The 25,230-nt window shown below is 41.3% G+C and overlaps 1 protein-coding gene across 8 annotated transcripts in view; it reads left to right on the top strand.

The window, feature by feature from the left end:
• Positions 1 to 25,230, top strand: part of cep350 (centrosomal protein 350) — a 165,428-nt gene that overhangs the window by 112,834 nt on the left and 27,364 nt on the right. For 4 of the 8 annotated variants that reach the window (XM_059647717.1, XM_059647715.1, XM_059647716.1 and 1 more), the window contains 4 exons: positions 9,452 to 9,574; positions 20,993 to 21,061; positions 21,467 to 21,663; positions 22,564 to 22,772. In XM_059647717.1, the coding sequence (XP_059503700.1) occupies positions 9,452 to 9,574; positions 20,993 to 21,061; positions 21,467 to 21,663; positions 22,564 to 22,772 (598 nt within the window). The remainder of the gene's footprint in view (positions 1 to 9,451; positions 9,575 to 20,992; positions 21,062 to 21,466; positions 21,664 to 22,563; positions 22,773 to 25,230) is intronic. The other 4 variants (XM_048539009.2, XM_048539006.2, XM_059647718.1 and 1 more) reach the window with 2 other exon arrangements.

Raw genomic sequence — 25,230 nt, 5'->3', positions numbered from 1 at the left:
CAGGGGAGATGTCAGAGGTAGTTTCTTTACACAGTGGTAGGTGTGTGGAATGCACTGCCAGCGGTGGTAGTGGAGTCAGACATATTAGGGACATTTAAGCAACTCTTGGATAGGCACATGGATGATCATGATAAAATGAAGGGTATGCAGGTTGGTTTGATCTTAGAGTATGATAATAATTCGGCACAACATTGTGAGCCAAGGGCCTGTGCTGTGTGCTGTGTTGTACTGTTGTGTGTTCTGTGTTTTTTAAGAGGAAAGATAGAGTGTGGGAGAGGCAGCCATTACTTGACTGAGACTGGACTGAATTAGGAAAGGCATGTCATGGGAGGTATGATAAAAATGTCCTTCAGAAAACCAACTGGTACAGTGAGAAACATGTCCCTTTTAGATTGTGCATCTTTGAATAGACTTGCCAGCAGTGCCCTTTCAAGTTGAGGTAGCTTTAGTTTATACTCAGGATGTTATCACACAGATGCAGTACTTTTGGAACTTGTGGAATTAAAATTTCATAACTGTGAGAATTGGTTTGATTAATAGTGTTAGACAAAGGTGCTTTTCACATGGCAAAATTGGGTGCTATCAAAGATGTTAGAAAACTAAGCAGCACAAACGTAATATCCCCAGGGTAAGTAGTCCATAAAACTTGATGGTGACAGTTACATGAGTTAGGTCTGCACTGAAGATAGATTCTTACGGTTAAGGGAGTTGATTGTGCCTCCAAGGTTGTGCCCAGCGGGGATGATAACCATAGCTTTGTAGGTCAAGTGAGAGTAGTCTGTCTTTATTCCACCTTCCCTGTAATGTCAGTTGTCCTGTCCTGAAGATCATGTTGGTGAAATATCTAATGAAAACTCATGACAGTGCCTTAAGGAAGTTGGTCCTCCTCCTTGTTTGGGTTGTTCTAAAATAATGTACATTTTCTGCAAAATAGATTAATGTGGGGATGATATTCCCATATTAAAAAAAAGTTGGTCTTCTATGTTCGTAGTGACCAAAGAGACCAGTTAAGAAGCAAGACACTGTGACTGTGGGAATGATAGAAATAGAACATAGAAAAGTACAGCACAGTACAGGCCCTTCGGCCCACGATGTTGTGCCGTGGAATAATCCTAATCCAAAACTAAAATAACCTAACCTACATTCTCCTCAATTCACTGCTGTCCATGTGCATGTCTAGCAGTCACTTAAATGTCACGAATGACTCCGCTTCCACGACTACCACTGGTAAACAATTCCATGTGCTCACAACTCTCTGGGTGAAGAACCTCCCTCTGACGTCTCCTCTATACCTTCCTCCTAATGCCTTAAAACTATGACCCCTCGTGGCAGCCATTCCTGCCCTGGGGAAAAGTCTCTGGCTATTGACTCTATCCGTGCCTCTCATTACCTTGTACACCTCGATCAGGTCACCTCTCTTCCTCCTTCTCTCCAGAGAGAAAAGTCCGACCTCAGTCAACCTGTCCTCGTAAGAGAAGCCCTCCAGTCCAAGCAGCATCCTGGTAAACCTCCTTTGCACCGTCTCCAAAGCCTCCACATCTTTCCTATAATAGGGCGACCAGAACTGGACACAGTATTCCAAGTGTGATCTCACCAGGGTTTTGTAGAGCTGCAGCATAACCTCGCGGCTCTTAAACTCGATCCCCCTGTTAATGAAAGCCAAAACACCATATGCTTTCTTAACAACCTGGGTGACAACCTTTTGGGAGCTATGCACTTGAACACCAAGATCCCACTGTTTCTCCACACTGCCGAGAACTCTGCCTTTAATCTTATATTCAGCATTTAAGTTCTCCCTTCCAAAATGCATCACTTCGCATTTATCCAGGTTGAACTCCATCTGCCATTTCTCAGCCCAGCTCTGCATTCTGTCAATGTCTCGCTGAAGCCTGCAATAGCCCTTGATACTATCAACGGCACCTCCAACCTTTGTGTCATCAGCAAACATACTAACCCACCCCTCAACCTCCTTATCCAAGTCGTTTATAAAAACTACAAAGAGCAGACGCCCTGTGGGGCGCTACTCAGCACTGACCTCCAGGCAGAATACTTACCATCTACAACCACTATCTGCCTCCTGTCAGCCAACCAATTCTGAATGCAGACAGCCAAATCACCCTGTATCCCATACCTCCTGACTTTGAATGAGCCTGCCATGGGGGCCCTTATCAAATGCCTTGCTGAAGTCCATATACACCACGTCCACTGCTCGACCCTCGTCAACCTGTCTCATGACTTCCTCAAAGAACTCAATAAGACTTGTAAGGCATGACCTGCCCCCCTCAAAGCCATGCTGACTCCCTTTAATCATGCTATGCTTTTCCAAATAGTCATAAATCCTATCCCTCAGATTTCTTTCTAAAACCTTGCTTACCACAGACGTAAGACTGATGGTCTGTAATTTCCAGGGATTTTCCTATTCCCTTTCTTGAAAAGACGAACAACATTTGCCTCCCTCCAATCTTCTGGTACGACTCCCGTGGAGAGTGAGGAAGCAAAGATCTTCGCCAGCGGCTTAGCAACCTCCTTTCTCGCTTCCTGGAGCAACCTAAGATAAATCTGGTCTGGCCCTAGGGACTTTTCAATCTTAATGTTTGCCAAAATTTCCAGCACATCAATTTCCTCAATCTTGATCTGTTCAAGCCTGTTTTCCTGCTTCTTAAAGTTCTCATTCACAACAAGGTCCCTTTCCTTAGTGAAAACCAAAGCAAAAAACCTCATTTAGAGCTTCCCCTATTTGCTCAGACTCCACACACAAATTCCCTACGCTATCCCTGATTGGCCCTACCTTCTTCCTGATCATTCTCTTATTCCTCTCGTATGAGTAAAATACCTTCGGGTTCTCCCTAATCCTTCCTGCCAAGCCTTTTTCGTGCCCCCTCCTGGCCCCCCCTCAGTCCACTTTTGAGCTCCTTCTGAGCAAGCCTGTAATCCTCTAAAGCTGTGCTAGACCTTTGCTTCCTCCACTGTACGTATGCTGCCTTTTTCTTTTTGACAAGAAGCGCATCTGTACCCGTCATCCAAGGCTCCTTAATCTTACCCTTTCTTACCCGTCTCAGAGGAACAAATTTATACATCACTCGCAACAACTGCTCCTTAAACAGCCTCCACATGTCTGCTGTGCCCTTTCTGTGGAACAATTGCTCCCAATCTGTACTTCCCAACTCCTGCCTGATAGCGTCATAGTTTCCTTTACCCCAGTTAAATATCTTCCCCTGGTAACTGCTCCTTTCCGTTTCCATGGCTATGGTAAATGTGAGGCTGTTGTGGTCACTGTTGCCAAAGTGTTCTCCCACTGCAAGATCTGACACCTGTCCTGGCTCATTGCTGAGCACCAAATCCAAAATGGCCTCTCCGCTCGTCAGCCTGTCCACATACTGAGTGAGGAAACCCTCCTGAACACACCTGACAAAAACAGCTCAATCCAAACCATCTGCACTAAGGAGGCTCCAATCTATATTGGGAAAGTTGAAGTCACCTGTAACAACAACCCTGCTACGTTTGCACTTTTCAACAATCTGCCGGCCTATGAGTTCTTCGATCTCCCTACAGCTATTTGGGGTTCTGTAGAAAACCCCCAATGAGGTGACTGCTCCCTTGCTGTTCCCAACTTCCTCCCATACTGACTCAGTTGACAAGCCTTCTTCAGCAACCTCAGCCCATACCACCTCAGTCGACGAGTCCTCATTAAAAGTTCTTTCAGCCACCGTTATACTGTCCTTATGGTGTGCATGGCTTCTCACTGAAGATAGGTAGTTAAGTAATTCCAGTGAATCTAAATGAACCAAAAGTAGTCGCTAAAATATTCATTCATCTTTAGAAGGAATGCTGATATGAGATCTTAAAGACAGTGTTCAGAGTTTGAACAAGAAATTTTGCTTGATCTTTGAGATAAAGTTTAGATAAAATAAAAACTTTCCTCCTTTGGGTGAGTATTTGGTCATGGAACTTAAACGTTGTTTAAACTATTATATGTTGACTGACTTGATTAGATTGTTGTGTGAAATGAATTACATTATCAAGTCTATCCATAATTGTTAGTTGTCCTCTTCTGGCACAGAGGTAGTCTCCCTCTCCCTGGACCAAGAGAACTGGGTTCAAGATCCACCTGTTGCAAAGGCATGTAAGAACAGCTTTGAAAAGGTTGATTGGAAAGGGGAGGGTTCTTGTGGTGCAGGGCAATGTTCCTATCTCTGAGCCAGGAGGCCTGGATTCAGTCTTACCTGCTCCAGAGGTGTGTAATAACATGCCTGAACAGGTTGTTCGAAAATATCAGCAACTGTTTCTTTATGATGCCTATTGATACCTGCTGCCAAATGAGTGGCGAAATTATGTCAACCCGCAAATCAGATAAATATGTAACTTTTGGGCCTGCATTGATTTGAATCTTGCATGATTTCACAGACTGCTTGTGTAGTTTCTCTTCTATGTGCGGGTTATGTACAAACTGATAGTAGTTCCTGAGTAGAGAGGGGCTTTTACTCTTCAAAATGCAGAACTTCATCCTGTTAGCAAGACTTTTGTATACTTTCAATGCTCCAAATTAGAAATGGTCAAAAGCATCAGAAGCAAGCTCTGAGAAAGTATGTATGAATTTGTCAACCTTTGCCGTTGCTTTACATTTCTACTGTTGATAGCAAAATGATATTGCACCTTTCATAAAGTGTTAGAGGTATTACCAAACTTCGCAACCAACGCGAAAACTAATTTGTAGAGCATTCCACTGATAGTCTTCAAGTTTCAGTTTTCACAGTGGAACTTGTAATGTGAAATTCTGTAAGGATTACCCAAGAATGATAATGAATAACACTCTCAAAAAGAATTGTTTGAAAGGAAGCAAGCCATGGCTGGTTATAGAAATAAAGGCATTGTTTGTAAAGTAGATTTTTCTTGACCCTGTTGTGATCATATATGTCAAGGGCCCTTAATGTCTGCTTCATACTTGTATGTTGGTTGCTGCTCCACCTTTTTATTCTGCTATCATTCTTGGTTTGTGTCATCTTGAATTTGGGTCACAGCTCCCTTCTCTGCCTTTCTTGACTTTTTCTGATAGGTCCATTAAAATACCTTCCATTTTCCACTTGGGAGCAGAATACAATTTGCCTTGACTCTAGTGTCACCCACTTTCCTCCCTTTTGAGAAGCATTGCCTGCCTTTTTCCTGCCCAACCCATGCCATGTTTGATTTGCCAGCAAAGTCCAACAATCACCACCTCTCTCCACCATTCCTTCCAGAGTGCCTTTGAATCAGGAACCAGATCCTTGCATTTTGCATCTTATTTTGAATGTTCATAATGATTGTGACTGAAATGCTTAAGGTACAGATGGGTGACATCATGCTCATTTATTGAAACCTTTCTGTCTGGCTATACTTTCTTAACCACCTTACTGATGGCATGGTCTTTACCACCAAAACATAGTTCTTGATGCATTTTCCCATCCCCCAAATGCCTTCTGTCCTTCTAAATCTCACATCCTTTTGTACACTCAAACCTCTCTTTCATGGTCCTTACAATTCCACCTGGGCAGCAAGAGTGTCTCTAAATGTGTTTTTAAAAAAAAAGCCAAAGCGAACATGTTCTTGTTAGAGAATGATGGTGGAAAAATAATTATGGGGAAGCAGGAAATGGCAGAAAAATTTAATAAATACTTTGGATCAGTCTTTGCTGTAGAAGATACTAATAGTATTCCAAAATTATTAAATAATCAGGGCAAAAGGAGGACAGACGATAAATATAATGGCTATCATTAGGGCAAATGTGATAGGGGAAACTAATGGGTCTCAAGACCAGTAAGTCCTTTGGACCTGATGGGATACATCCTCTGATATTAAAAGAACTAACTACAGAGACAGCGAATGCATTAGTAGTAATCTGCTAGTATAACATGTTTATTTAAAAGGGAACGGAGACAAAAAAGGTAACTCATAGCCTATAGCTTAATATCTGTTATTTGGAAAATGATAGATTCTATTCTAAAGAATATAATAGCAAAGCATTTAGAAGTACATAATATGATCAATTAGAGACAGCATGGCGTATTGGAATATCCTCCATCTTGCTGTGTAGCATTTTCATCATGCTAAAGGGGACAGAATTTGAGCCAATTTGGAAACTTGAGACTAGCCATCAACAGCAGCAGAATTGTACTCCACAGTCTACAACCATAGGGCCCCGCATATTCCCCCACTCGACCATTAGCATCAAGCCAAGAGAATCAACCCTGGTTCAATGGTGAGTGCAGGAGAGCATGCCAGGAGCAGTATCAGGCATACCTAAAAATGAAGTCAATCTGATGAAGCCACAAATCAGGACTACTTCTATGCCAAACAGCATTAGTAGCAAGTGATAGGCAGGGCTAAGCAATCCCACAACCAGCAAATCAGACCTAATCTCTGTTGTCCTGCTGCATCTAGTTGTGAATAGGAGTTGAAAATTTATTAAAATTTGCCTATCAATAGTGGAAGAGCCCAACACATCAGTACAAGTGATAAGGCCAAAGCAGTGGCAGAGATTTTCAGCTAGGAGTGCTAAGTTGATATATCTTGGCGTTCTCCAGCATTATAGAAACCACTCTTTGTCAACCTGATTTATTGCACATGAGGAATGTTTGGAGGCAATGGATATTGCAAAGGCTATGGGCCTGACAATATTCTGGCAATAGTACTGAAGACTTGTACTACAGAACTTGCCACTCCCCTAGCCAAACTGTTCCAGTACAATTACAACACTGGAATCTACCTGACAATATGGAAAATTGTCCAGATATGTCCTGTACACAAAAAAGCAGGACAAATCCAACCCAGCTCACTATCACCTTATTCTCCTTGATCACTAATAGTGATAGAAGGTGTCATCAACAATGCTATCAAGCAGCACCTGCTCAGCAATAACTAGCTCAGTGATGTGGAGTTTGGGTTCTGCCAGAGCCACTCAGCTCCTCATTACAGTCTTGGTTCAAACTTGGACAAAAGAACTGAATTCCAGAGGTAAGGTGAGAGTGGCTTTAGGGCCACATTCTGGCTGTGGCATCAAGGAGCCTTTGTAAATTTGAAATTAATGGGTACTGGGGATACACTCTACTTGGGAACTTGGAAGATGATTATGGTTGTGGTCATAGAAGGTCAGTCATCTCAGCTCCAGGACATCTCTGCAGGAGCTTGTTAGGGTACTGTCCTAAGTCCACTCATCTTCAGCTGCTTCATCAATGACTTTCCTCCATCATAAGGTCAGATGTACAATCATTGGCAAACATCCCAAAAGTTCAGCGCGAATTTGTGACTCTTCAGATACTGAAGCAGTCCATGTTTAAATGGAACAAGGTCTGAACAATATAAGGCCTGTGGCAAATAATATTAATGCTCCACAATTGCCAGGCAAAGACTGTCTCCAATAAGAGACAATTTAACAACCATTCCTTGACATTTCCATCACTGAATTCCCCTCTATTAACATCCTGAGGGTTACCATTGACCAGAAATTCAACTGGACCTATCACACCAACACAGTGGCTGCAAGAGCAAGTCAGAGGCTAGGGTTGCTGTGGTGAGTAACTCACCACCTAATTCCCCAAAGTCTGTCCACCATCTACAAGGTCAACGTCAGGAGGGTGATGGAATATTCCCCACTTGGCTGGAATAGTACAGTTCCAACATTCCCTCCACTACCAATGTTCAGTAACAGCAGTGTGTACCATCTGAAGATGCAATGCAGTGATTCACCAAAGATCTTTAGAGGGCACCTTCTAAACCCACGACAACTTATATCTAGAAGGACAAGGCCAGCAGATCCATGGCAGTCTTTCTTGTGGTGATCCTGTAACTGGAATTAGTTGCATCTAAGACAATATATAATTAACTAATACTTTGAATTGTGCAATGTTACTAATTCAAATTAAACACCTTCAGATAATGAATGGACCATTGTGATATTTCTGTAGTTGTCGTGCCCTTGTTGAAATGGCATGCACATGACTATCTAATTCTAAAACGCCAGTTTTCATTTTGAATCGGGCACATTTGATGTTAACAGATTTCTGTGCAATGTTACTATAAAATATAGACTAGAAGTCCTAAATATCAGTCTCCTAAATATTCAGTGATGTGGGGCTTTGAAATGTTTGTTTCACACCCCATTGCTAGACAGTGACATGGAACATTAATCAGATCTGTAATTCCTCACCTGATAATTAGCAGTTTGTGGCAGCAAAGTAGTCAGGCATGTAGTCAGATTAATAAATAGTCAGTCACTAATAAAAAGTAATCAGATAAATAAACAAAAACCTGCTTAAGGTACATTGCCAAGTGCTTTCCTCTTAAATTTGAGATTATTTTTGACATGAAGAGGCAAGGAAGTACATACTTTCAAGTGGCTCTTAATGTTTCAGTTATGATTTTCTGCAAGCCTTTGCAAAATGAGTGGGCGTCACAACCTGAAATTTTGGTGTTGAGCTCCAAGGTAGCTGCGGCCAGACCCTAATCCCCCAGATTCTCTGATGGGTTGCAACAATTTTCAAGACTTGAAGTTGTGATACGGTGGGAACCTCTGATCCACTGCATCTTTTAAATAATTGACACTGAGTTGTGTAGGGGTTTATATAAAATTCTTTATTGTTTTTAACACTTTGGGATTCGGAAGTGCTGTGGCTCTGTTTCAGTTTTGTAAAATGAGTGTCGTGTTTATGCAAATTTTACTATCTGAGCTGAATGTTACAGTTCCAAAATTGAAAGAGTGAAAGATGGCCTGTTGCAGCTCAGTGAATTGCAGTCTTCTGTCTGTCTTGCCAAGCCTCTGCAGTCAGATCAGCAAAGATTGGAATCGCTGGGGCATTTTTGGAAAGTTCACAGTAATATTTGACCTCTTTACCAACAATACTGGTTGGAGATGCGGTACTCTGCCCTTATTCACATGACTGGATTTAAGTGATTAGTGTGTTTTTGGGGTTGGGTGTGAAGTGCGATAGTATACCACAGTGGTGTGAATTTGGAACATTGATTTAATTCACCGTCTTCTATCTCCTTTGCCTAGTTCCAAGAAAAGATTTTGTCAAAAGACAAACAGAATTTTACTTCCCTTGTGAATGAACCATCAAGGAACATCTCGTCACAACAACTGTATTCCAACGCTGGCTGACATGCTCACCCTTTCTCATGGGTTTGTAATGTGTGGTTGGGCTATTAGGAAGGCAGCACTCGAGATTCTACCTCCATCCAAGTCAGAAAGAGAAATGCATCTGGTGTTAGCTTTGAGCTCTGTTGCCATTCGAAATCAATGAATCCTAGCAGAAGGAGTTGTGTTGAGGCAAAAGGTGTTGAGGGGGGGGAGGTGTTGCTGGATACCAAATGGTTTTATGGAATACTTGGAATTTTTGTTTAAAATGTGAGGTTTTCTTGAGTGTTTTGGGGTAATACTCAGCTGTTGTCTTTTTTTCTTGTTTTGCCTCCTTTTTCATAGACACTGCTCTCCTGTCCACTACTTCTTCTCTGTCTTTACGTCTCATCACTGGGCTTCTCTCAGTGTCTGTTTTCCCAACCTACATCCCAAATTCCAGCTGTACATCTACAACCAGCTGGTCAGGTACTGTGCAACCTCTGCTTCTCACTGATCAAGCATGCTCTGTTTCATCACATGCATGTGGATGATGTGGGGTTCGGTGGAGGGTCAAGGGAAAGGAATTGTGCAGACATAATATGCATTCCTTTGGCTTAGTTCTGGCTTCAAGTAGATGCAGCAAGCTGCTGTCTGGCGATTTACTGCAGACTTCATAGTGAATCTGGAACATGCTTTTAAAGGGGCATTACTGTGAAATCAAGAAGCCAAAGTTACGCAAACAATCGGCCTGCTTATGCTAACAGAATGCTATTAAAGATTGACTTGTTTAAGATTGAGTTGGACTTTTGAAAATCGTATGGCAGAGTTGCAGCTCACTAATCTTATTAAATATAACTTTAAGAAATATAAAATTTGAGTTGCAAGTCTGAATTTTCAGATGGAAGTGCCCCTTTAAAAGTGCAAATGTGCCTCTGAACATTTTGAGGAATTTTTTGTGAAAGTGAAAGCTCAATTAGTATGTAACTATCACAATAGTATGAATATCTCCAACTACATGTAGCTACTTCTGTTAAAATGCCTGGCAGTTTAGAGTGCTATTTGATCTCAGATCTTCGATTTAAAATTGAAAGTACTGATGTCAATTATTACTCAAGGCTCAGTGCTGCATTTAGTAGCACACTGGGCAAGTTCATGAGTATTTTGGATGATTTCAGCAGTGGCAGGAATTCTGTGTTGATTCCCAATTTGAATTTGATCTTGCTTCAGACCTGTTTGATTTCCTGTTTTTTTTAAATATTGTTTTAAACTGCATTCAAAAATGAAGTTGTTTACCAGTTCTTTCCTGCAGCTCTTTCATAGACTCCCACAAAAAAGACAATTCCATCTCCCTCTTTTTGCTTTAGTGTTAGTAGTTTTGCAAATTGGTTATTGGTATTGGCTTGTTAATCTACTATTTACTTCCTGTTCACTCTTCACAAAAAAAGGACTTGGTATTCATGACAGGATAATTTGACCAGGATTTTAACTGGATCAGCCACATAATACTCTGGCTGCAAGAACAGCTCAGAGGTTGGATGTTCTGCAATGAATAGCCAACCAAAGCCTGAAAGGCACTTTTTGGGAGTTTAGATGGAATAGCCTCCATTTGCTTGGATGTGCGCTGCTCCAACAACATGGAAAAAGCTTGATGTTGCCCAGGCCAAAGCAACCCACTTGGTCAACAACCCATGTACTGTCTTTAAACAATGACTTCCTCCTCCTTCCCATTATCACTTCCTCCTCAACACACATTTGCGGCAGTGTATATCATAAGATGTTCTAGAGCAACTAACCAAGGCTGTTTTGAAAGCCCAAACCCATGACCAGTGCCATCTTAAGGCAATTGTAGCTACTGCTCCTTTACTGTGACTGCCTCCCAGTTTCCCCTCCAAGTTGCATGCCATTTTGACTTGGAATTATGTCACTAAAACCTGGAACACATGCTGACAGTACTGTTGGTGAACCTTCAAGAGGGCAGCACACCACCACCCACTCAAGGGCAATTAGGGATGCGCAACAAATGTTGGCCCTATTGGTAACACTGTCATCCCATGAAACGACCTTCAATAAAAACAAGTAACGCAAAGGACCTTAGAGTTTAGGTCCATAGTTCTCTGAAAGTGGAGTCATAGACAGGGCAGTGAAGGCGGCTTTTGGTGCACTGGCCTTCATCAGTCAGAGTATTGAGTATAGAAGTTGCGAAGTTTTATGTTGCAGTTGTACAGGATTTTAGTGAGGTTACACTTGGCATATTGAGTTCTGTTTTGGCCATTCTGCTATAAGAAAGATGTTATTAAACTGGAAAGAGTGCTGGAGAAATATACAAGAATGATGCCAGGACTCAAGGGACTGAGTTATAGGGAGAGGTTGGACAAGCTAGGAGTTTTTCCTTAGAACGTAGGAGACTAAGAGAGGGATCTTATAGAAGTACATAAGATCACGAGAGGCAAGGATAGGGTGAATGCACTCAATCAATTTCCCAGGATTAGGAAATTGAGGTCTAGAGGGTATTGGTTTAAGGTAAGGGGGAAAGAATACATGGGACCCCGAGAGGCAACTTTATTACAGAGGGTGGTACACATACAGAATGGCTGTCAGCAGAAGTGGTTGAGGCGGGTACATTAACAACATTTGAAAGGCATTTGGATGAATACATGGATAGGAAAGGTTTAGAAGGATGTAGGCCGAGTGCAGGAAAATGGTATTAGCGAGGATGGACGTTTTGGTCAGCATAGACCAGCTTGGGCTGAAGGGCCTAATTCCATGCTATAGAACGCTATGGCTCTAAATATACCCTGTGGTTACAGCACAGCCATATGCACATTCTGCAGACACTGTGCTGTAAACGTAACCTGTTTAAGAAGCTTTTTGAGAGAGGAAAAATCTTTGTTGTCATTTGGCAACGTTACAGTGTTTCATGATAATCCAGTTTAATTCATGACCCCTTTGATTTGCACATAGTGTTGTGAAAGTTTAGATAATATGGACTTGATTACATGGTGGGCTGTACCAAATTTTGAATGAAATTCACCCAGAATTAGTGAAAATTTTCAATAAATTTTGCAGAATTTTAAGTGAGAGTTATATTTGCTGTGTGAGTGTCATACTGTTGGAAAGCTAATAGCAACAAGCACCCTCTCCCAGGGTGAATTAAACACCACAGGAACTTTCTGATAAATGCTCTTGTGTAAACCTTTTAAAGAGGCTGTGTTTAAATAAAAAACTGTTTCTTTTGTGATCCAGATAAGCAATGAATATGTTTTAGAAGCATTTGAATGTTTTCCTATTAGAAACATTAAAAAAAGTAATAATAAGCCCCTTGAGCCTGTTCTGTTCTTCAGTATGATCATGGCTGATCGTCCAACTCCGTGCCCTGTTCCCACTTCCTCCCCATTCCATTTGATCTCTCTAGCTGTAAGAACCATATCTGGCCCCTTCTTAAAAACATTCAATGTTTTGTCCTCAAACACTTCTTGTGGCAGAGAATTCCACTAGTTCACCACCATCTAGGTGAAGAAATTTCTACTCCTCCTCAGTCCTAAATAGCCTAAACTGTATCCTTAGACAATGACCACTGGTTCAGGACTACGTCACTATGAAGGCCAACATACCATTTGCCACTTTCATCTTCTGCTGCACCTGTATGCTTACTCTCAGTGACTGGGGTACAAGGACACATGGTTTGTTGCACCTCCCCCTTTCCTGGTCTATCACCAATCAGAATCTGTCTGTCTTTGTGACCAATAATCTTTTATTTATCCACATTTTTCATCTGCTAGGCTTTTTCTCAGTTACTCAACTTCTCCAAATCACATAGATGATTCAATGTGTCCTCCTCACAGTTCACCCTTCCACCCAGCTTTGTGTCATTTGCAGACTTAGAAATAGTAATAGTTCCCTCATCTAAATCAATCATCATTATTGCGAATAACTGGGTTTGAACCACTGATGCCTACAGTACCCCACTGGTCACTGGTTGCCACTCAAAAAATGAACTGTTTATTCCAGCTCTTTGTTTACTGCTTCTGTCTCCAATATCCCATGCTTTAATTTTACATGTTAATTTCTTATCGAAAGCCTTCTGAAAGTCCAAGTAAACCACACCCATTGGTTGCCCCCTATGATGACTTCTAGTTATATTGTCCAAATTTCAGTAGATTTGTCAAATACGATTCCCCTGTTGTAAATCCATGCTGACTCTGTCCAATTCTGCCATTGTTCAGTAAGAAACTTGACTGTACTCCAATATAGCTTGTAAATGTATCTGTATTTTTGTTAAAAATTGGGTTACTTATAGATGCTGGGCCCATGTAGTATCAGTGAATTCGTGACCCTGAAGTTGGGTTATAAAGTTTCTTTCGTTAGTTCCTTTGTCTGATGTGTTAAACAGACCACGCCAAGTGGTCAGTCTTTAAAATGTCTGAGCATCTTTGAAAACAGTGTATTTTAAAAATGACATCACAAACGCTGCATAATTTATTGCTCAAGGCGGGTTTTGCATTCAGTGATTTGCAGGTGAAATTGGGCAATTATTTGCTGCAATTTGGCCAGACCAAAGATTGCTCCAAAATGGAAACTCTGCTCTCAGATTCTTAGCTTGGCATTGACCAAGGCTACACGGACACTACTTCACTTTGCTGTTCATGTTCACCAGCTTTATTTCCAAGTCTATTCCTGTGATTATTCTCAAGCTTGCAATTTTAGAAGACTACCTTTTTGGGTACAGGTCATTTTGGGGGGGATGTATAAAGATCATACTGGAACATGTCATTGAGTGGCACAAAACCTGAAAATAATCTCTAGCTTGATAGCACATATGCCCCAACCTATCTCTCTGTGTATTGGAACAAGTGTGTGACAGCTACTGTGTAAGCATTTCTGAACCTGAGTTTGAGTAGATTAAATCAAGAATAATTTTTGTTGATCGAAATGCAGTGGGAATTCGTGAAATTCAAGTTTTGTGTATTCACCTTAAATATGTTATAGAACATAGAACATTACAGCACAGTACAGGCCCTTTGGCCCTCTGTTGTGCTGACCTGTCATACTGATCTCAAGCCCATCTAACCTACACTATTCCATGTACGTCCATATGCTTATCCAATGACGACTTAAATGTACCTAATGTTGGCGAATCAACTACCGTTGCAGGCAAAGCGTTCCATTCCCTTACTACTTTCTGAGTAAAGAAACTACCTCTGACATCTGTCCTATATCTTTCACCCCTCAATTTAAAGCTATGCCCCCTCGTGCTCGCCATCACCATCCTAGGAAAAAGGCTCTCCCTATCCACCCTATCTAACCCTCTGATTATTTTATATGTTTCAATTAAGTCACCTCTCAACCACCTTCTATCTAATGAAAACAGCCTCAAGTCCCCCAGCCTTTCCTCGTAAAACCTTCCCTGCATACCAGGCAACATCCTAGTAAATCTCCTCTGCACCCTTTCCAAAGCTTCCACATCCTTCTCATAATGCGGTGACCAGAACTGTACACAATACTCCAAGTGCGGCCGTACCAGAGTTTTGTGCAGCTGCTGCATAACCTCTTGGTTCCGGAATTCGATCCCTCTATTAATAAAAGCTAAAACACTGTATGCCTTCTTAACAGCCCTGTCAACCTGGGTGGCAACTTTCAAGGATCTGTGTACATGGACACCGAGATCTCTCTGCTCATCTTCACTGCTAAGAATCTTAGCATTAGCGCAGTACTTTGCCTTCCGGTTACTCCTACCAAAGTGCATCACCTCACACTTGTCTGCATTAAACTCCATTTGCCACCTCTCAGCCCAGCTCTGCAGCTTATCTATGTCTCTCTGCAACCTACAGCATCCTTCATCACTATCCACCACTCCACCGACCTTAGTGTTGTCTGCAAATTGACTAACCCATCCTTCTACGCCCTCATCCAGGTCATTTATAAAAATGACAAACAGCAGTGGACCCAACACTGACCCTTGCGGTACACCACTAGTAACTGGTCTCCAAGATGAACATTTCCCATCAACGACCACCCTCTGTCTTGTTTCAGCAAGCCAATTTCCGATCCCAACTGCTATATCTCCCACAATTCCATTCCTCCGCATTTTGTACAATAGCCTATTGTGGGGAACCTTATCGAACACCTTGCTGAAATCCATATACACCACATCAACCGGTTTACTCTCCTCTACCTGTTTGGACACCTTCTCAAAGAACTCAATAAGGTTTGTGAGGCACAATCTTCCCTTCACAAAACCGTGCTGACTATCCCGAATCAATTTATTCTTTTCTAGATGATTATAAATCCTATCCCTTAACTTTTTCCAACACTTCACCAACAACTGAGGTAAGGCTCACTGGTCTATAATTACCAGGGTTGTCTCTACTCCCCTTCTTGAACAGGGGAACCACATTTGCTATCCTCCAGTCATCTGGCACTATTCCTGTAGACAATGACGAGTTAAAGATCAATGCCAAAGGCTCGGCAGTTTCCTCCCTGGCTTCCCAGAGGATCCGAGGATAAATCCCATCCGGCCCAGGGGATTTATCTATCTTCACCCTCTGAAGGATTTCTAATACCTCTTCCTTGTGAACCTCAATCCCACCCAGCCCAGTAGCCTGTATCTCAGTATTCTTCTCGACAACATTGTTGTTTTCTAGAGTGAATGCTGTTGAAAAATATTCATGTACGCCTCCCCTATCTCATCTGACTCCACACACGACTTACCTCGACTATCCTTGATTGGGCTTAATCTTACTTTTGTCATTCTTTTATTCCTTAAATACCTATAGAAAGCCTTAGGGTTTACCCTGATCCTATCCGCCAACAACTTCTCATGTCCCCTCCTGGCTCTTTTGAGCTCTCTCTTTAGGTCTTTCCTGCCTACCTCGTAGCCTCAAGTGCCCTAACTGAGCCTTCACATTTCATCCTAACATAAGCCGCCTTCTTCCTCTTGACCAGAGATTCCACCTCCTTCGTAAACCATGGCTCCCGCACTCTACAGCTTCCTCCCTGCCTGACAGGTACATACTTATCTAGGACACACAGGAGCTTTTCCTTGAATAATCTCCACATTTCTAATGTGCCCATCCTCTGCTGTTTCCTTCCCCATCCTGTGCTCCCCAAATCTTGCCTAATCTCATTGTAATTGCCTTTCCCCCAGCTATAACTCTTGCCCAGGTATACACCTATCCCTTTCCATCACTAAAGTAAACATAACAGAATTGTGATCGCTATCACCAAAGTGCTCACCTACTTCCAAATCTAACACCTGGCCGGGCTCATTGCCCAGTACCAAATCTAATGTGGCTTCGCCCCTTGTTGGCCTATCCTCCTGCCCTCCTGCACACACTGGACAAAAACTGACCCATCTATAGTGTCCCCAGTCAATATCTGGAAAGTTGAAGTCCCCCATGACAACTACCCTGTCTCTCTCTCACTCCTGTTGAGAATCATCTTTGCTATCCTTTCCTCTACATCTCTGGAACTATTTGGAGGCCTATAGAAAATTCCCAACAGGGTAACCTCTCCTTTCCTGTTTCTAACCTCAGCCCATACTACCTCAGTTGACGAGTCTCCAAACAATACTTGACCAACAATGCCACACCTCCGCCCCTTTTACCATCTTCTCTGTTCGTACTGAAACATCTAAATCCCAGAACCTGCAACAACCATTCCTATCCCTGCTCTATCCATGTCTCCGAAATGGCCACAACATCGAAGTCCCAGGTACTAACCCATGCTGCAAGTTCACCCACCTTATTCCGGATGCTCCTGACATTGAAGTAGACACACTTCAAACCAACTTCTTGCTTGCCGGTGTCATCTTGCTTCCCTGAAACTTTATTTTGGACCACCCTACTCTCAACCTTTTCTATAGTCGAACTACAATTTTGGTGCCCATCCCCCTGCTGAATTAGTTTAAACCCACCCGAATAGCCTTAGCAAATTTCCCCCCCCAGGATATCGGTGCCCCTCTGGTTCAGGTGAAGACCATCTTGCTTGTAGAGGTCCCACCTACCCTAGAAAGAGCCCCAATTATCCAAGAATCTAAAACCCTCCCTCCTGCACCATCCCTGTAGCCACGTGTTCAACTCCTCTCTCTCCCTATTCCTTGCCTCACTAGCACATGGCACGGGCAACAAACCAGAGACAACAGCTCTGTTCGTCCTAGCTCTCAGCTTCCATCCTAGCTCCCTGAATTTCTGCCTTAAATCCCCATCTCTCTCTTCCTACCTATGTCATTGGTGCCAATGTGGACCACGACTTGGGGCTGCTCCCCCTCCCCCTTAAGGATCCCAAAAACACGATCAGAGACATCACGCACCCTGGCACCTGGGAGGCAACACACCAACTCTGAGTCTCTCTCGTCCCCACAGAACCTCCTATCTGTCCCCCTAACTATGGAGTCCCCAATGACTAATACTCTGCTCTTCTTCCCCCTTCCCTTCTGAGCAGCAGGGCCAGACTCTGTGCCAGAGACCTGTGCCCCACTGCTTACCCCTGGTATGTCCCCCCACCAACAGTATCCAAAACGGTATACTTATTGTTGAGGGGAATGGCCACAGGGGATCCCTGCACTGCCTGCCGGTTCCCTTTCCGTCCCCTGACCGTAACCCATCTGCCTTTTTCCTGTACTTGAGTGACTACCTCCCTGTAACTCCTCTCAATAACCCTCTCTGCTTCCCGAATGATCCGAAGTTCATCCAGCTCCAGCTCCAGCTCCCTAACGCAGTTTTCAAGGAGCTGGAGTTGGGTGCACTTCCCACAGATGTAGTCAGCAGGGACACTAGTGGTGACCCTTACCTCCCACATTCTGCAGGAGGAACATTCAACTGCCCTGACCTCTGTTCCCATTATTCGAAATTCCCAAGACTTAAAAAATAAAGAATAAAAAATAAACTTGTTACCTTACCAATCAGGCACACAGAACCTTTTTTTTTGGTTGGAGAAGGAGGATGGGTGGGGGAGACTACCCGGCTAGCAAGTTACCAAATTATTGTAAGTAATCGAAACCACACTGGAAAACTCATGCAATATATAAGTGATTTGCTGATCCTGAATTACACAGGTAGCTGAAGGAAACTTTTTTTGCACCTTCCACATCTCCTGTTTGATTTGTTGTTCCTTTCAAACTGTACACTATGCCGTCTCAATGATTGTTCGGTAGCACTAAATTGTGCTAAGGCACAATCAATTAGATCATTATATGTCTTTCCAAATTCTACTTTGCTTCTGCTTTGACTGTATATTGTACTTTAGCTGGAGGAAAGTCATTGACCTGAAGTCTTAATACTGTTTCTTTATGCAGGTACTACTTGACCTCCTTGAGTGTTTCCAGATATCAAGCATCTGTAGTATTTAGCTTTTATACTTCAGCTGTTTGTTGTTTTCACTTGTTTCTTTGTGAAAGCTTACAAAATTAACTTGGGTGAATGACCTTACGATTTCCTCTACAAATGCTGGAAAAAAGTCAGTGTTTCAACTGTTGATAAAGTAAAATAAACTGGTAACCAGTAGGAAGGGTTTAGAGGGATATGGGCCAAATTCTGACACGAGACTAGATGAATTTAGGATATCTGGTTGGCACCAATGAGTTGGACTGGAGAGTCTGTTTCTATGTTGCACAACTCCTACGACTGTATTCTCACCATTATTCAAGAAGCTGAATACTGTGAGGATGAAAAGTAGAATTTGTGCATAGAATGACATGATAATTGAGGTATATCAGACACTCGTTATTTCATTCACCTTTTCTTCAATGAGCAAATGTTTTTTTGTTATCTGAATAACTGTACATCATGTAACTTATTTTGCACAAACTCTCTCATTTGGATGTTAGAGACTTTAACCGTTGCAAAATCCTTTGTTAGGATCTGGAAAATTATTTAAAAAGTGTTGATTTTAAAAATTTAAGAAGCTTTGATAGTTAAGCTAGAAGAATTTAGGGCTTTACTCCCACTGAAACATCGTTCTGAAAAAGGTAGTAAGCTTTTCATCTGTTCTGGACACTTGGGATGCTGAAGTCAAATATGGAGGAAAATTCCTCATTGGCAATGTTACCACTGATGTGGAGTAACTGCTTCTGGACACTCTTTAGGCTATAGAGGCTGAGAAATAAATGCGAATTGGTCAAAGTTAGCGACATCACTTGGACTGAATGTGCTTCCAGGGAAACTTGCAGGATCCAGAGTAGAAGAAACACATGTTTCAGAATGTTTGCAAGAAAGTTTGAATGTCTTTGTTTCTTCATAGAGACTGAGCCTGATTGGAGCAGCAATAAAGGTAGCAATGTTTTTGAATTTCAGAGCTGGCTAAATTATTGTTACTAAATGCAAGTGACATTTTCAGCTGGGAATTTGGTCCCAGTTTTTTCAATTCATCCTTTCCTATGGATGTACAAGGCATTTTAAATGTGAGCACTCCATTTAACCTCTGAAATAGACAAGTCCTCCTGGATACTTGAATTTAAATTATTCCAAATATGATCTCCCCCTCCCCCACACCCCCATTTGTCAAGCAATGGGTAGTTCTGGAATATTCCAAATGTTTATCATAAATGTATTTACACTATTAAAGGAAAACACCCTGGTAGATTTGAATACCATTCCGATAGTCTAAAACAATACACAAGTAACTTTGAGTTGTTTACTCACTATTCACTAGTAACACAAGCTCAGTACTATAGACATCCAGGATTGTCTCCCAAGGATTCCCAAATCATAATAGTACATTCACGAGGCGCGCACACGCACACCACCCCACCCCACACACACACACTCCCCATCACCATATGGGAGCAGTGACCTGTATTGTTCCCAGAACTTGGAAAGTGCATTCACTGCCTTCTGTCAAAGAAAAATCTGCTCTCACAGGCTCCATTCTTATTGCATGTGATGACATTTATTGTCCAGTTCTTTAGTGTGACAAGTGATTTTACAAATAGTTCATGAAATTCCTTAAAACCTGAAGCTATGTGGAGTCAGGCTTTTGTAGAAGTGAATGGAAAGTGTGACATTTGCCTGACCTTAGGCTGTATGTATTAGACCTAATTGAACTTCAAGAAGATGTGGGATGTCCCCCGTGAATTAGTTTAAAAAAGCCAAGAATATGTTCTGGGACTAATGCTCAATTAGATGTGAGCCATAAAGCCAAAAATATTGAGTGAGGTTACCAATTTTCGACTCCTTTTAAAGAGACATGTTCTAGGCCTTCAGTTTTTAGACATGCGATCATTATTTGATAAAACACTGCGGGATGTTGTGCTGAAGTGCCTGATTGGGTAGGTGAGCTTTATTACTGGTGTAACTTGGCAAATTTTGAGATGGAACGTTACTTAATGAATTAAATATTGTTTTTAAACTGAGGCACCCTTGTGTAACCTGACTCTGGATTCTATGTTTATGTTACAATGCATCTTTCACATTCTGCAGATTGGTATTTTTCCAATCTGTTTTGTAAATGAAGTTTCATTAAGAAAACAAAGTACTGGAGAAACTCAGCAGGTCTAGGAACATCTCTGGAGAGAAAAACAAAATTACAGTTTGAAGTCCACTGACCCTTTGTCAGTTCAGATGAAGGATCACTAACTCTTTTTCTCTTAACAGATCCTGTTAAACCTGCTGAGTTTCTCAAAGACTTTTCTTATTTTGTTCAGATCTCCCGCATTTGCAGTTCTTTATTTTTTAAAATATCCTAATCATTTGGCTTGGGGAGTGAGAGGCAACAGCTCTGTGATAATTTAGGATAAAGATCCCCTAAAAAGCATAATTCGATCCACTTTTCAGGACACTATACTGTAATAGGAAATGCAATTGTTCTGAATGCAAGAAAGTACTAATATCTACTGCCTTGTTGTGGAAAATGTCTTACTAAACTTTGAGGACTCTGCTACCAGAGTTTTGTTTGCTCACTTCCTTTCAGATTACAGTCAACAAATGTCCCAGTTCCAGTCCCTGGGCTAGGCCAAGTTACCAGATTGTGGAGCTCTATGTAAGCCTGAATTTTTTTTTAAGTGAAGAGCATCATGGTAGATTGAAGTCATACGTTGATTTGAGGTTGCCGGTTTTTACTAAGGTTATGATGCCAAACTTGCAGAGAAAATCCTTGCAAATGTATTGATTAACTGTACTTAGCCTATTTACATGCAGTGCTGGTAGTAATGCAGCAATATTCTAGAATGATTGAATTGTACAGGAGACTTTGCCCTGAATTTCGTTCATTTTGTGGAACTATAGCCCAAAGAGTGAAGAATTTAAGATGTAAAACTGATACATTTTTGAGCTGTAGGTTAATGCTTGATTTTTATGAATAAATATCGGCAGCTTGCTGAGACTTACTTTCTCCCTCTCCCTCCCCTCCCTCCCTCCCAAAAACAACTGCTTGCATGTCCATCAGGTTCCTTACTAAAAGGGAGCAGAAATTGATGCACCGGCGACGGCATGCAGAGGAGCTGCTTGAGTGGAAGCGGCGGCTCGATGCTGAGGAAGCTGAGATCCAGCAAATAGAAAAGCAAGCTCTGGCTGCTTGGGACAAGGACCTTAAACAAAAAATGACAAAGCGAGAGGCAAGCGAGAAGATTCCAGAATCTAAGGGTAATATTAGCCTCTGTTCCTTGTTTGTATTTTTCTTTGAGACAGTAATGCATTTGCTGTGGCCTGACTCTTTCCAAATGGCTTTGGTATCACAGATTGTCGTGGCACGTGTGAGATGATGTGTTGATTGTGTAAATTTCATCAGTCTGAATCATTGGAGAAGAAGCAAGGGGGTAAACCTGGCCTTTTGTTTTGCTGTCTCATTCATTCAGGAAGTCAAATTTCCTGAGCATCATCTGTGACCTGTTTAATAGCATAGCTCAGATGTTGGAATTATGATTTTCTTAGATTGTACCTTGGCACAATATGCTAGTGTAGTTTCTCACTCCTCCCCTCGGGGAGGCTAGATAACAAAGTGTGGAGCTGGATGAAGACAGCAGGCCAAGCAGCATCTTAGGAGCACAAAAGCTGACGTTTTGGGCATAGACCCTTGAATTCATTTTTGCTCGAGTGGTTATTTATGACTTGGACAGTTGAGAAACAGGAAAAATGGTAATCAGGAAAACTCAGACATAGTTTACACAAGGCTATGTGGCCACTGTTAACATGAGGAACATCTAATTTTCTTTGCAGTACTGAATTTTTCCTTTCATTCCTCACCATTAGCAGTAGCATCAAACTAACACCAGTATTGTGCAGAAATGCTATATAGATGGAGTACTTTGACTATTAGCAGATATGTCTGTATCACAGTTAGCACAAGGTGCTTTTCACGAGTGACCTGTTCACACTCCACTTGCTCTGGTCAACGGTTTCTAACCACCTTACATACTTCTGAAATAAAGAATACTTTGAAAGGAGAATGGAGTTGGAAAACAATCATACAGAATTGTCATCTCACTTTAAACGCTGTCAATCCATTGCAATATAGTTCATTCTAAGTAGTGTTATTCTCTCTAGACACCGGCAGCGAGGAAGAATGTCCTGCGCCATCTTGCTCCCAGCCCTGCAGTGACAGTTCAATTCCTGAAGAGGTTGGAATCTCACCTGCACAGACCCTGGAATCACCATCAGCAGTCCTTAGGATGACCACCAGTCCTGACCATAGTGTTTTCACAGATGATTGTTATTCCCAGGACTTTGAATCTGTTGCAACACACAGTAAACAGGTAAGAGATATTTTGAACTTTTTTTTTCTAAAAAGCATTTTCCAATGGGTAACGAATGTTGTGTAAGGCTGCACAGAATGGAAAGTCCTTGACTTTACTCAAAATCAATCCCAGGTTAGTTGATCATAATGGCAGCAGTAGTTTTGCAGTTAACCTCTGTACCTCAGAACTAGAAAAGGGTGGACAGTTGGTTGAAAGAATTGAAAGATGAAATAATGGATTCCTTAGTGGGCTTGTGCCAAGAGAACTCATTTTAAACAAGGCGATACCTATCTGATTATTACTGACCAGATAAGATCTGCAGTAGGGAAATTTTTTGGTCTTCATGAATGCAGCAATTTTATTATTAACTCATCTACTTCCAAATTCACAACATTATCTGTCTCTGCCCCATGTCACTTCTTCCACTGCAGAAATCTCACTGACATTTTTCTTCCTTCCACACTTGACAATTGTATTATACTTGTTCTATTCCAGAAAGCAAGTTAGTGAAGGATAGTACCAGAACCAATCTTTTTACTATTTAAATTAATTTACATGGTTATACATTACAGGCAAGCTATTTGCATTCCGCTAATTATAAACTGAGAATTCCAATTTCAATTGCTGAATTGATAGAAGAGCCTTCAGTTACTAAGACCGTAACCTCTTTAATGCCCTCTCTGAACTTTGCTTCTCTCTATCTTGCTTTCCTCCTCCAAAACAGTCCTTAAACTGTATCAGAGGTTTGGTCATCTACCCTTTGCATCTCCATATGAGGCTCAGTATCATGTTTTATTCTATTTCTGTGGAGTTACTTGGGATGTTTTATCACATGAAAGGTTTGTTGTAAATGCAAGTCTTTAAAGATAAAAGAGGAAGATAAGATAACAAAGATGATAAAAACAGTCAAAACAGATTTCGGAAGAAATGATTATGTTTGAAAATTCTCAATTATTTTAAAAAGTTGAAGGCTTGGGTGTGTACATGCACTTTTTAAAAAATTCTTTGACTGGATATCATGCATGAGATCAGTAGAGATTAACTGTCATGGAATTAATGCAGGGATAGCAAACTGGATTGAAACAGTTACAAGAATAGAAATATAGGAAGAGACTTGAAGGTCCAGAGTGGTTCCATTAGGTAGTGGTGTTTGGTAGGGTTTGTTTTTGGGGCCACTTTCCTCCTCGCCCTCGCCCTCATTTAGTGATTTTATCATGTGCAAGGGCCCATGATGAAAATCAAAATATTGCAAAATAATAGGAATGTATAATCTTTTGGAAAAGTTAAGGAAACTGTAAGGAGTTTGAGAAGATGCAGGAATGGTTTAAAGTTGATAATTCTATGTTGGTATGTGTGTGGCAGTGCATTTATTTTTAGTTTAAAAGTACAATAGTAATTATAGTTTGGAATGAGAGCAGGCCTGGTGGTACGAAGGATAGTGATTTGTAAGAGCAGGTTCAAATCAGTAAAGGCATTACTTCAAAAGCTTTGCTTTTAATAAAGTGCCTAAAGAATTCTAGAATTTAGAAACTGAACATTTTGCCCCTCAATCCTGTTATCCCATTTATTTAAATCAACTGCACTTTACACTTGTCCATCAAAAATTCATCATGGTCTTGAAATTTTAATATGACTCCCACTCAACCTGTATTCAAAGAATTTCAGAAAGTGTTTGATTTTTAGCAACATTTGTGTAAATGAGTGTTTCTCATTTCGTTCCTGAATGATTGAACCCCAATTGAGTTTATACCTCCTTGTTCTCAATTTGCTCAAATGAGGAAATCTTTTCTAAGTATCTAATCTTTGTCATCTCTTTTTTTATCAGTTTAAATATCTTGATTAGAATACTTGTCAGCCTTCTAAACTCCAAACCAGGTTTATGCAACGTGTCCTAATAATTTAATCCTTTTAAAGTCAAGCACTGCTATCATTCTGGTTAGTACTCATTCCAATTACTCTGCCAGAGATACAAAATATACAAGGGACAATTTAAACCTTTAGACCTCACTTAGTGATATGCGCAGAATTAGGCTGCACTCTGAGGTACTTCGAGATTTTGGGGAGAATGCAATGTAGATTCCTTACATGGATTGAGAAATTACACACGTACACAATTGAGAATTGATGCAGTTTTGTGGGGAGAACATAAATCATCCCATCTATTTCACTAATGTCCTTTAGGCTACGAGTGACTCCAGACCCACCATCCTTAGGATGGCCTTTGAAATGGCTGAACAAATCACTGTCAGCCTAGGGCACATAGGGATGGGGAATAATGTTGGCATTACCAGTGTCACCCATGTCCCTCACATGAGTAAAATAAAAATTATAGTTGATAGTAAGCTAAGAAAAGATGGACAGAGTCATTAGCTGAGGGTTTTTGGTTGTTTAGAAGTCAAGATGACAATACTTAAACCCTTCACATCTGTCAACACTCATCGCTCATTACTCAAACTAACAACACTTGATCTACCGG

Source organism: Stegostoma tigrinum, chromosome 8, assembly GCF_030684315.1.
Source record: "Stegostoma tigrinum isolate sSteTig4 chromosome 8, sSteTig4.hap1, whole genome shotgun sequence".
Lineage (NCBI taxonomy): Eukaryota > Metazoa > Chordata > Chondrichthyes > Orectolobiformes > Stegostomatidae > Stegostoma > Stegostoma tigrinum.
Note: the sequence above shows the minus strand (reverse complement) of the source record. Positions and strands in the feature narration are given on the sequence as shown.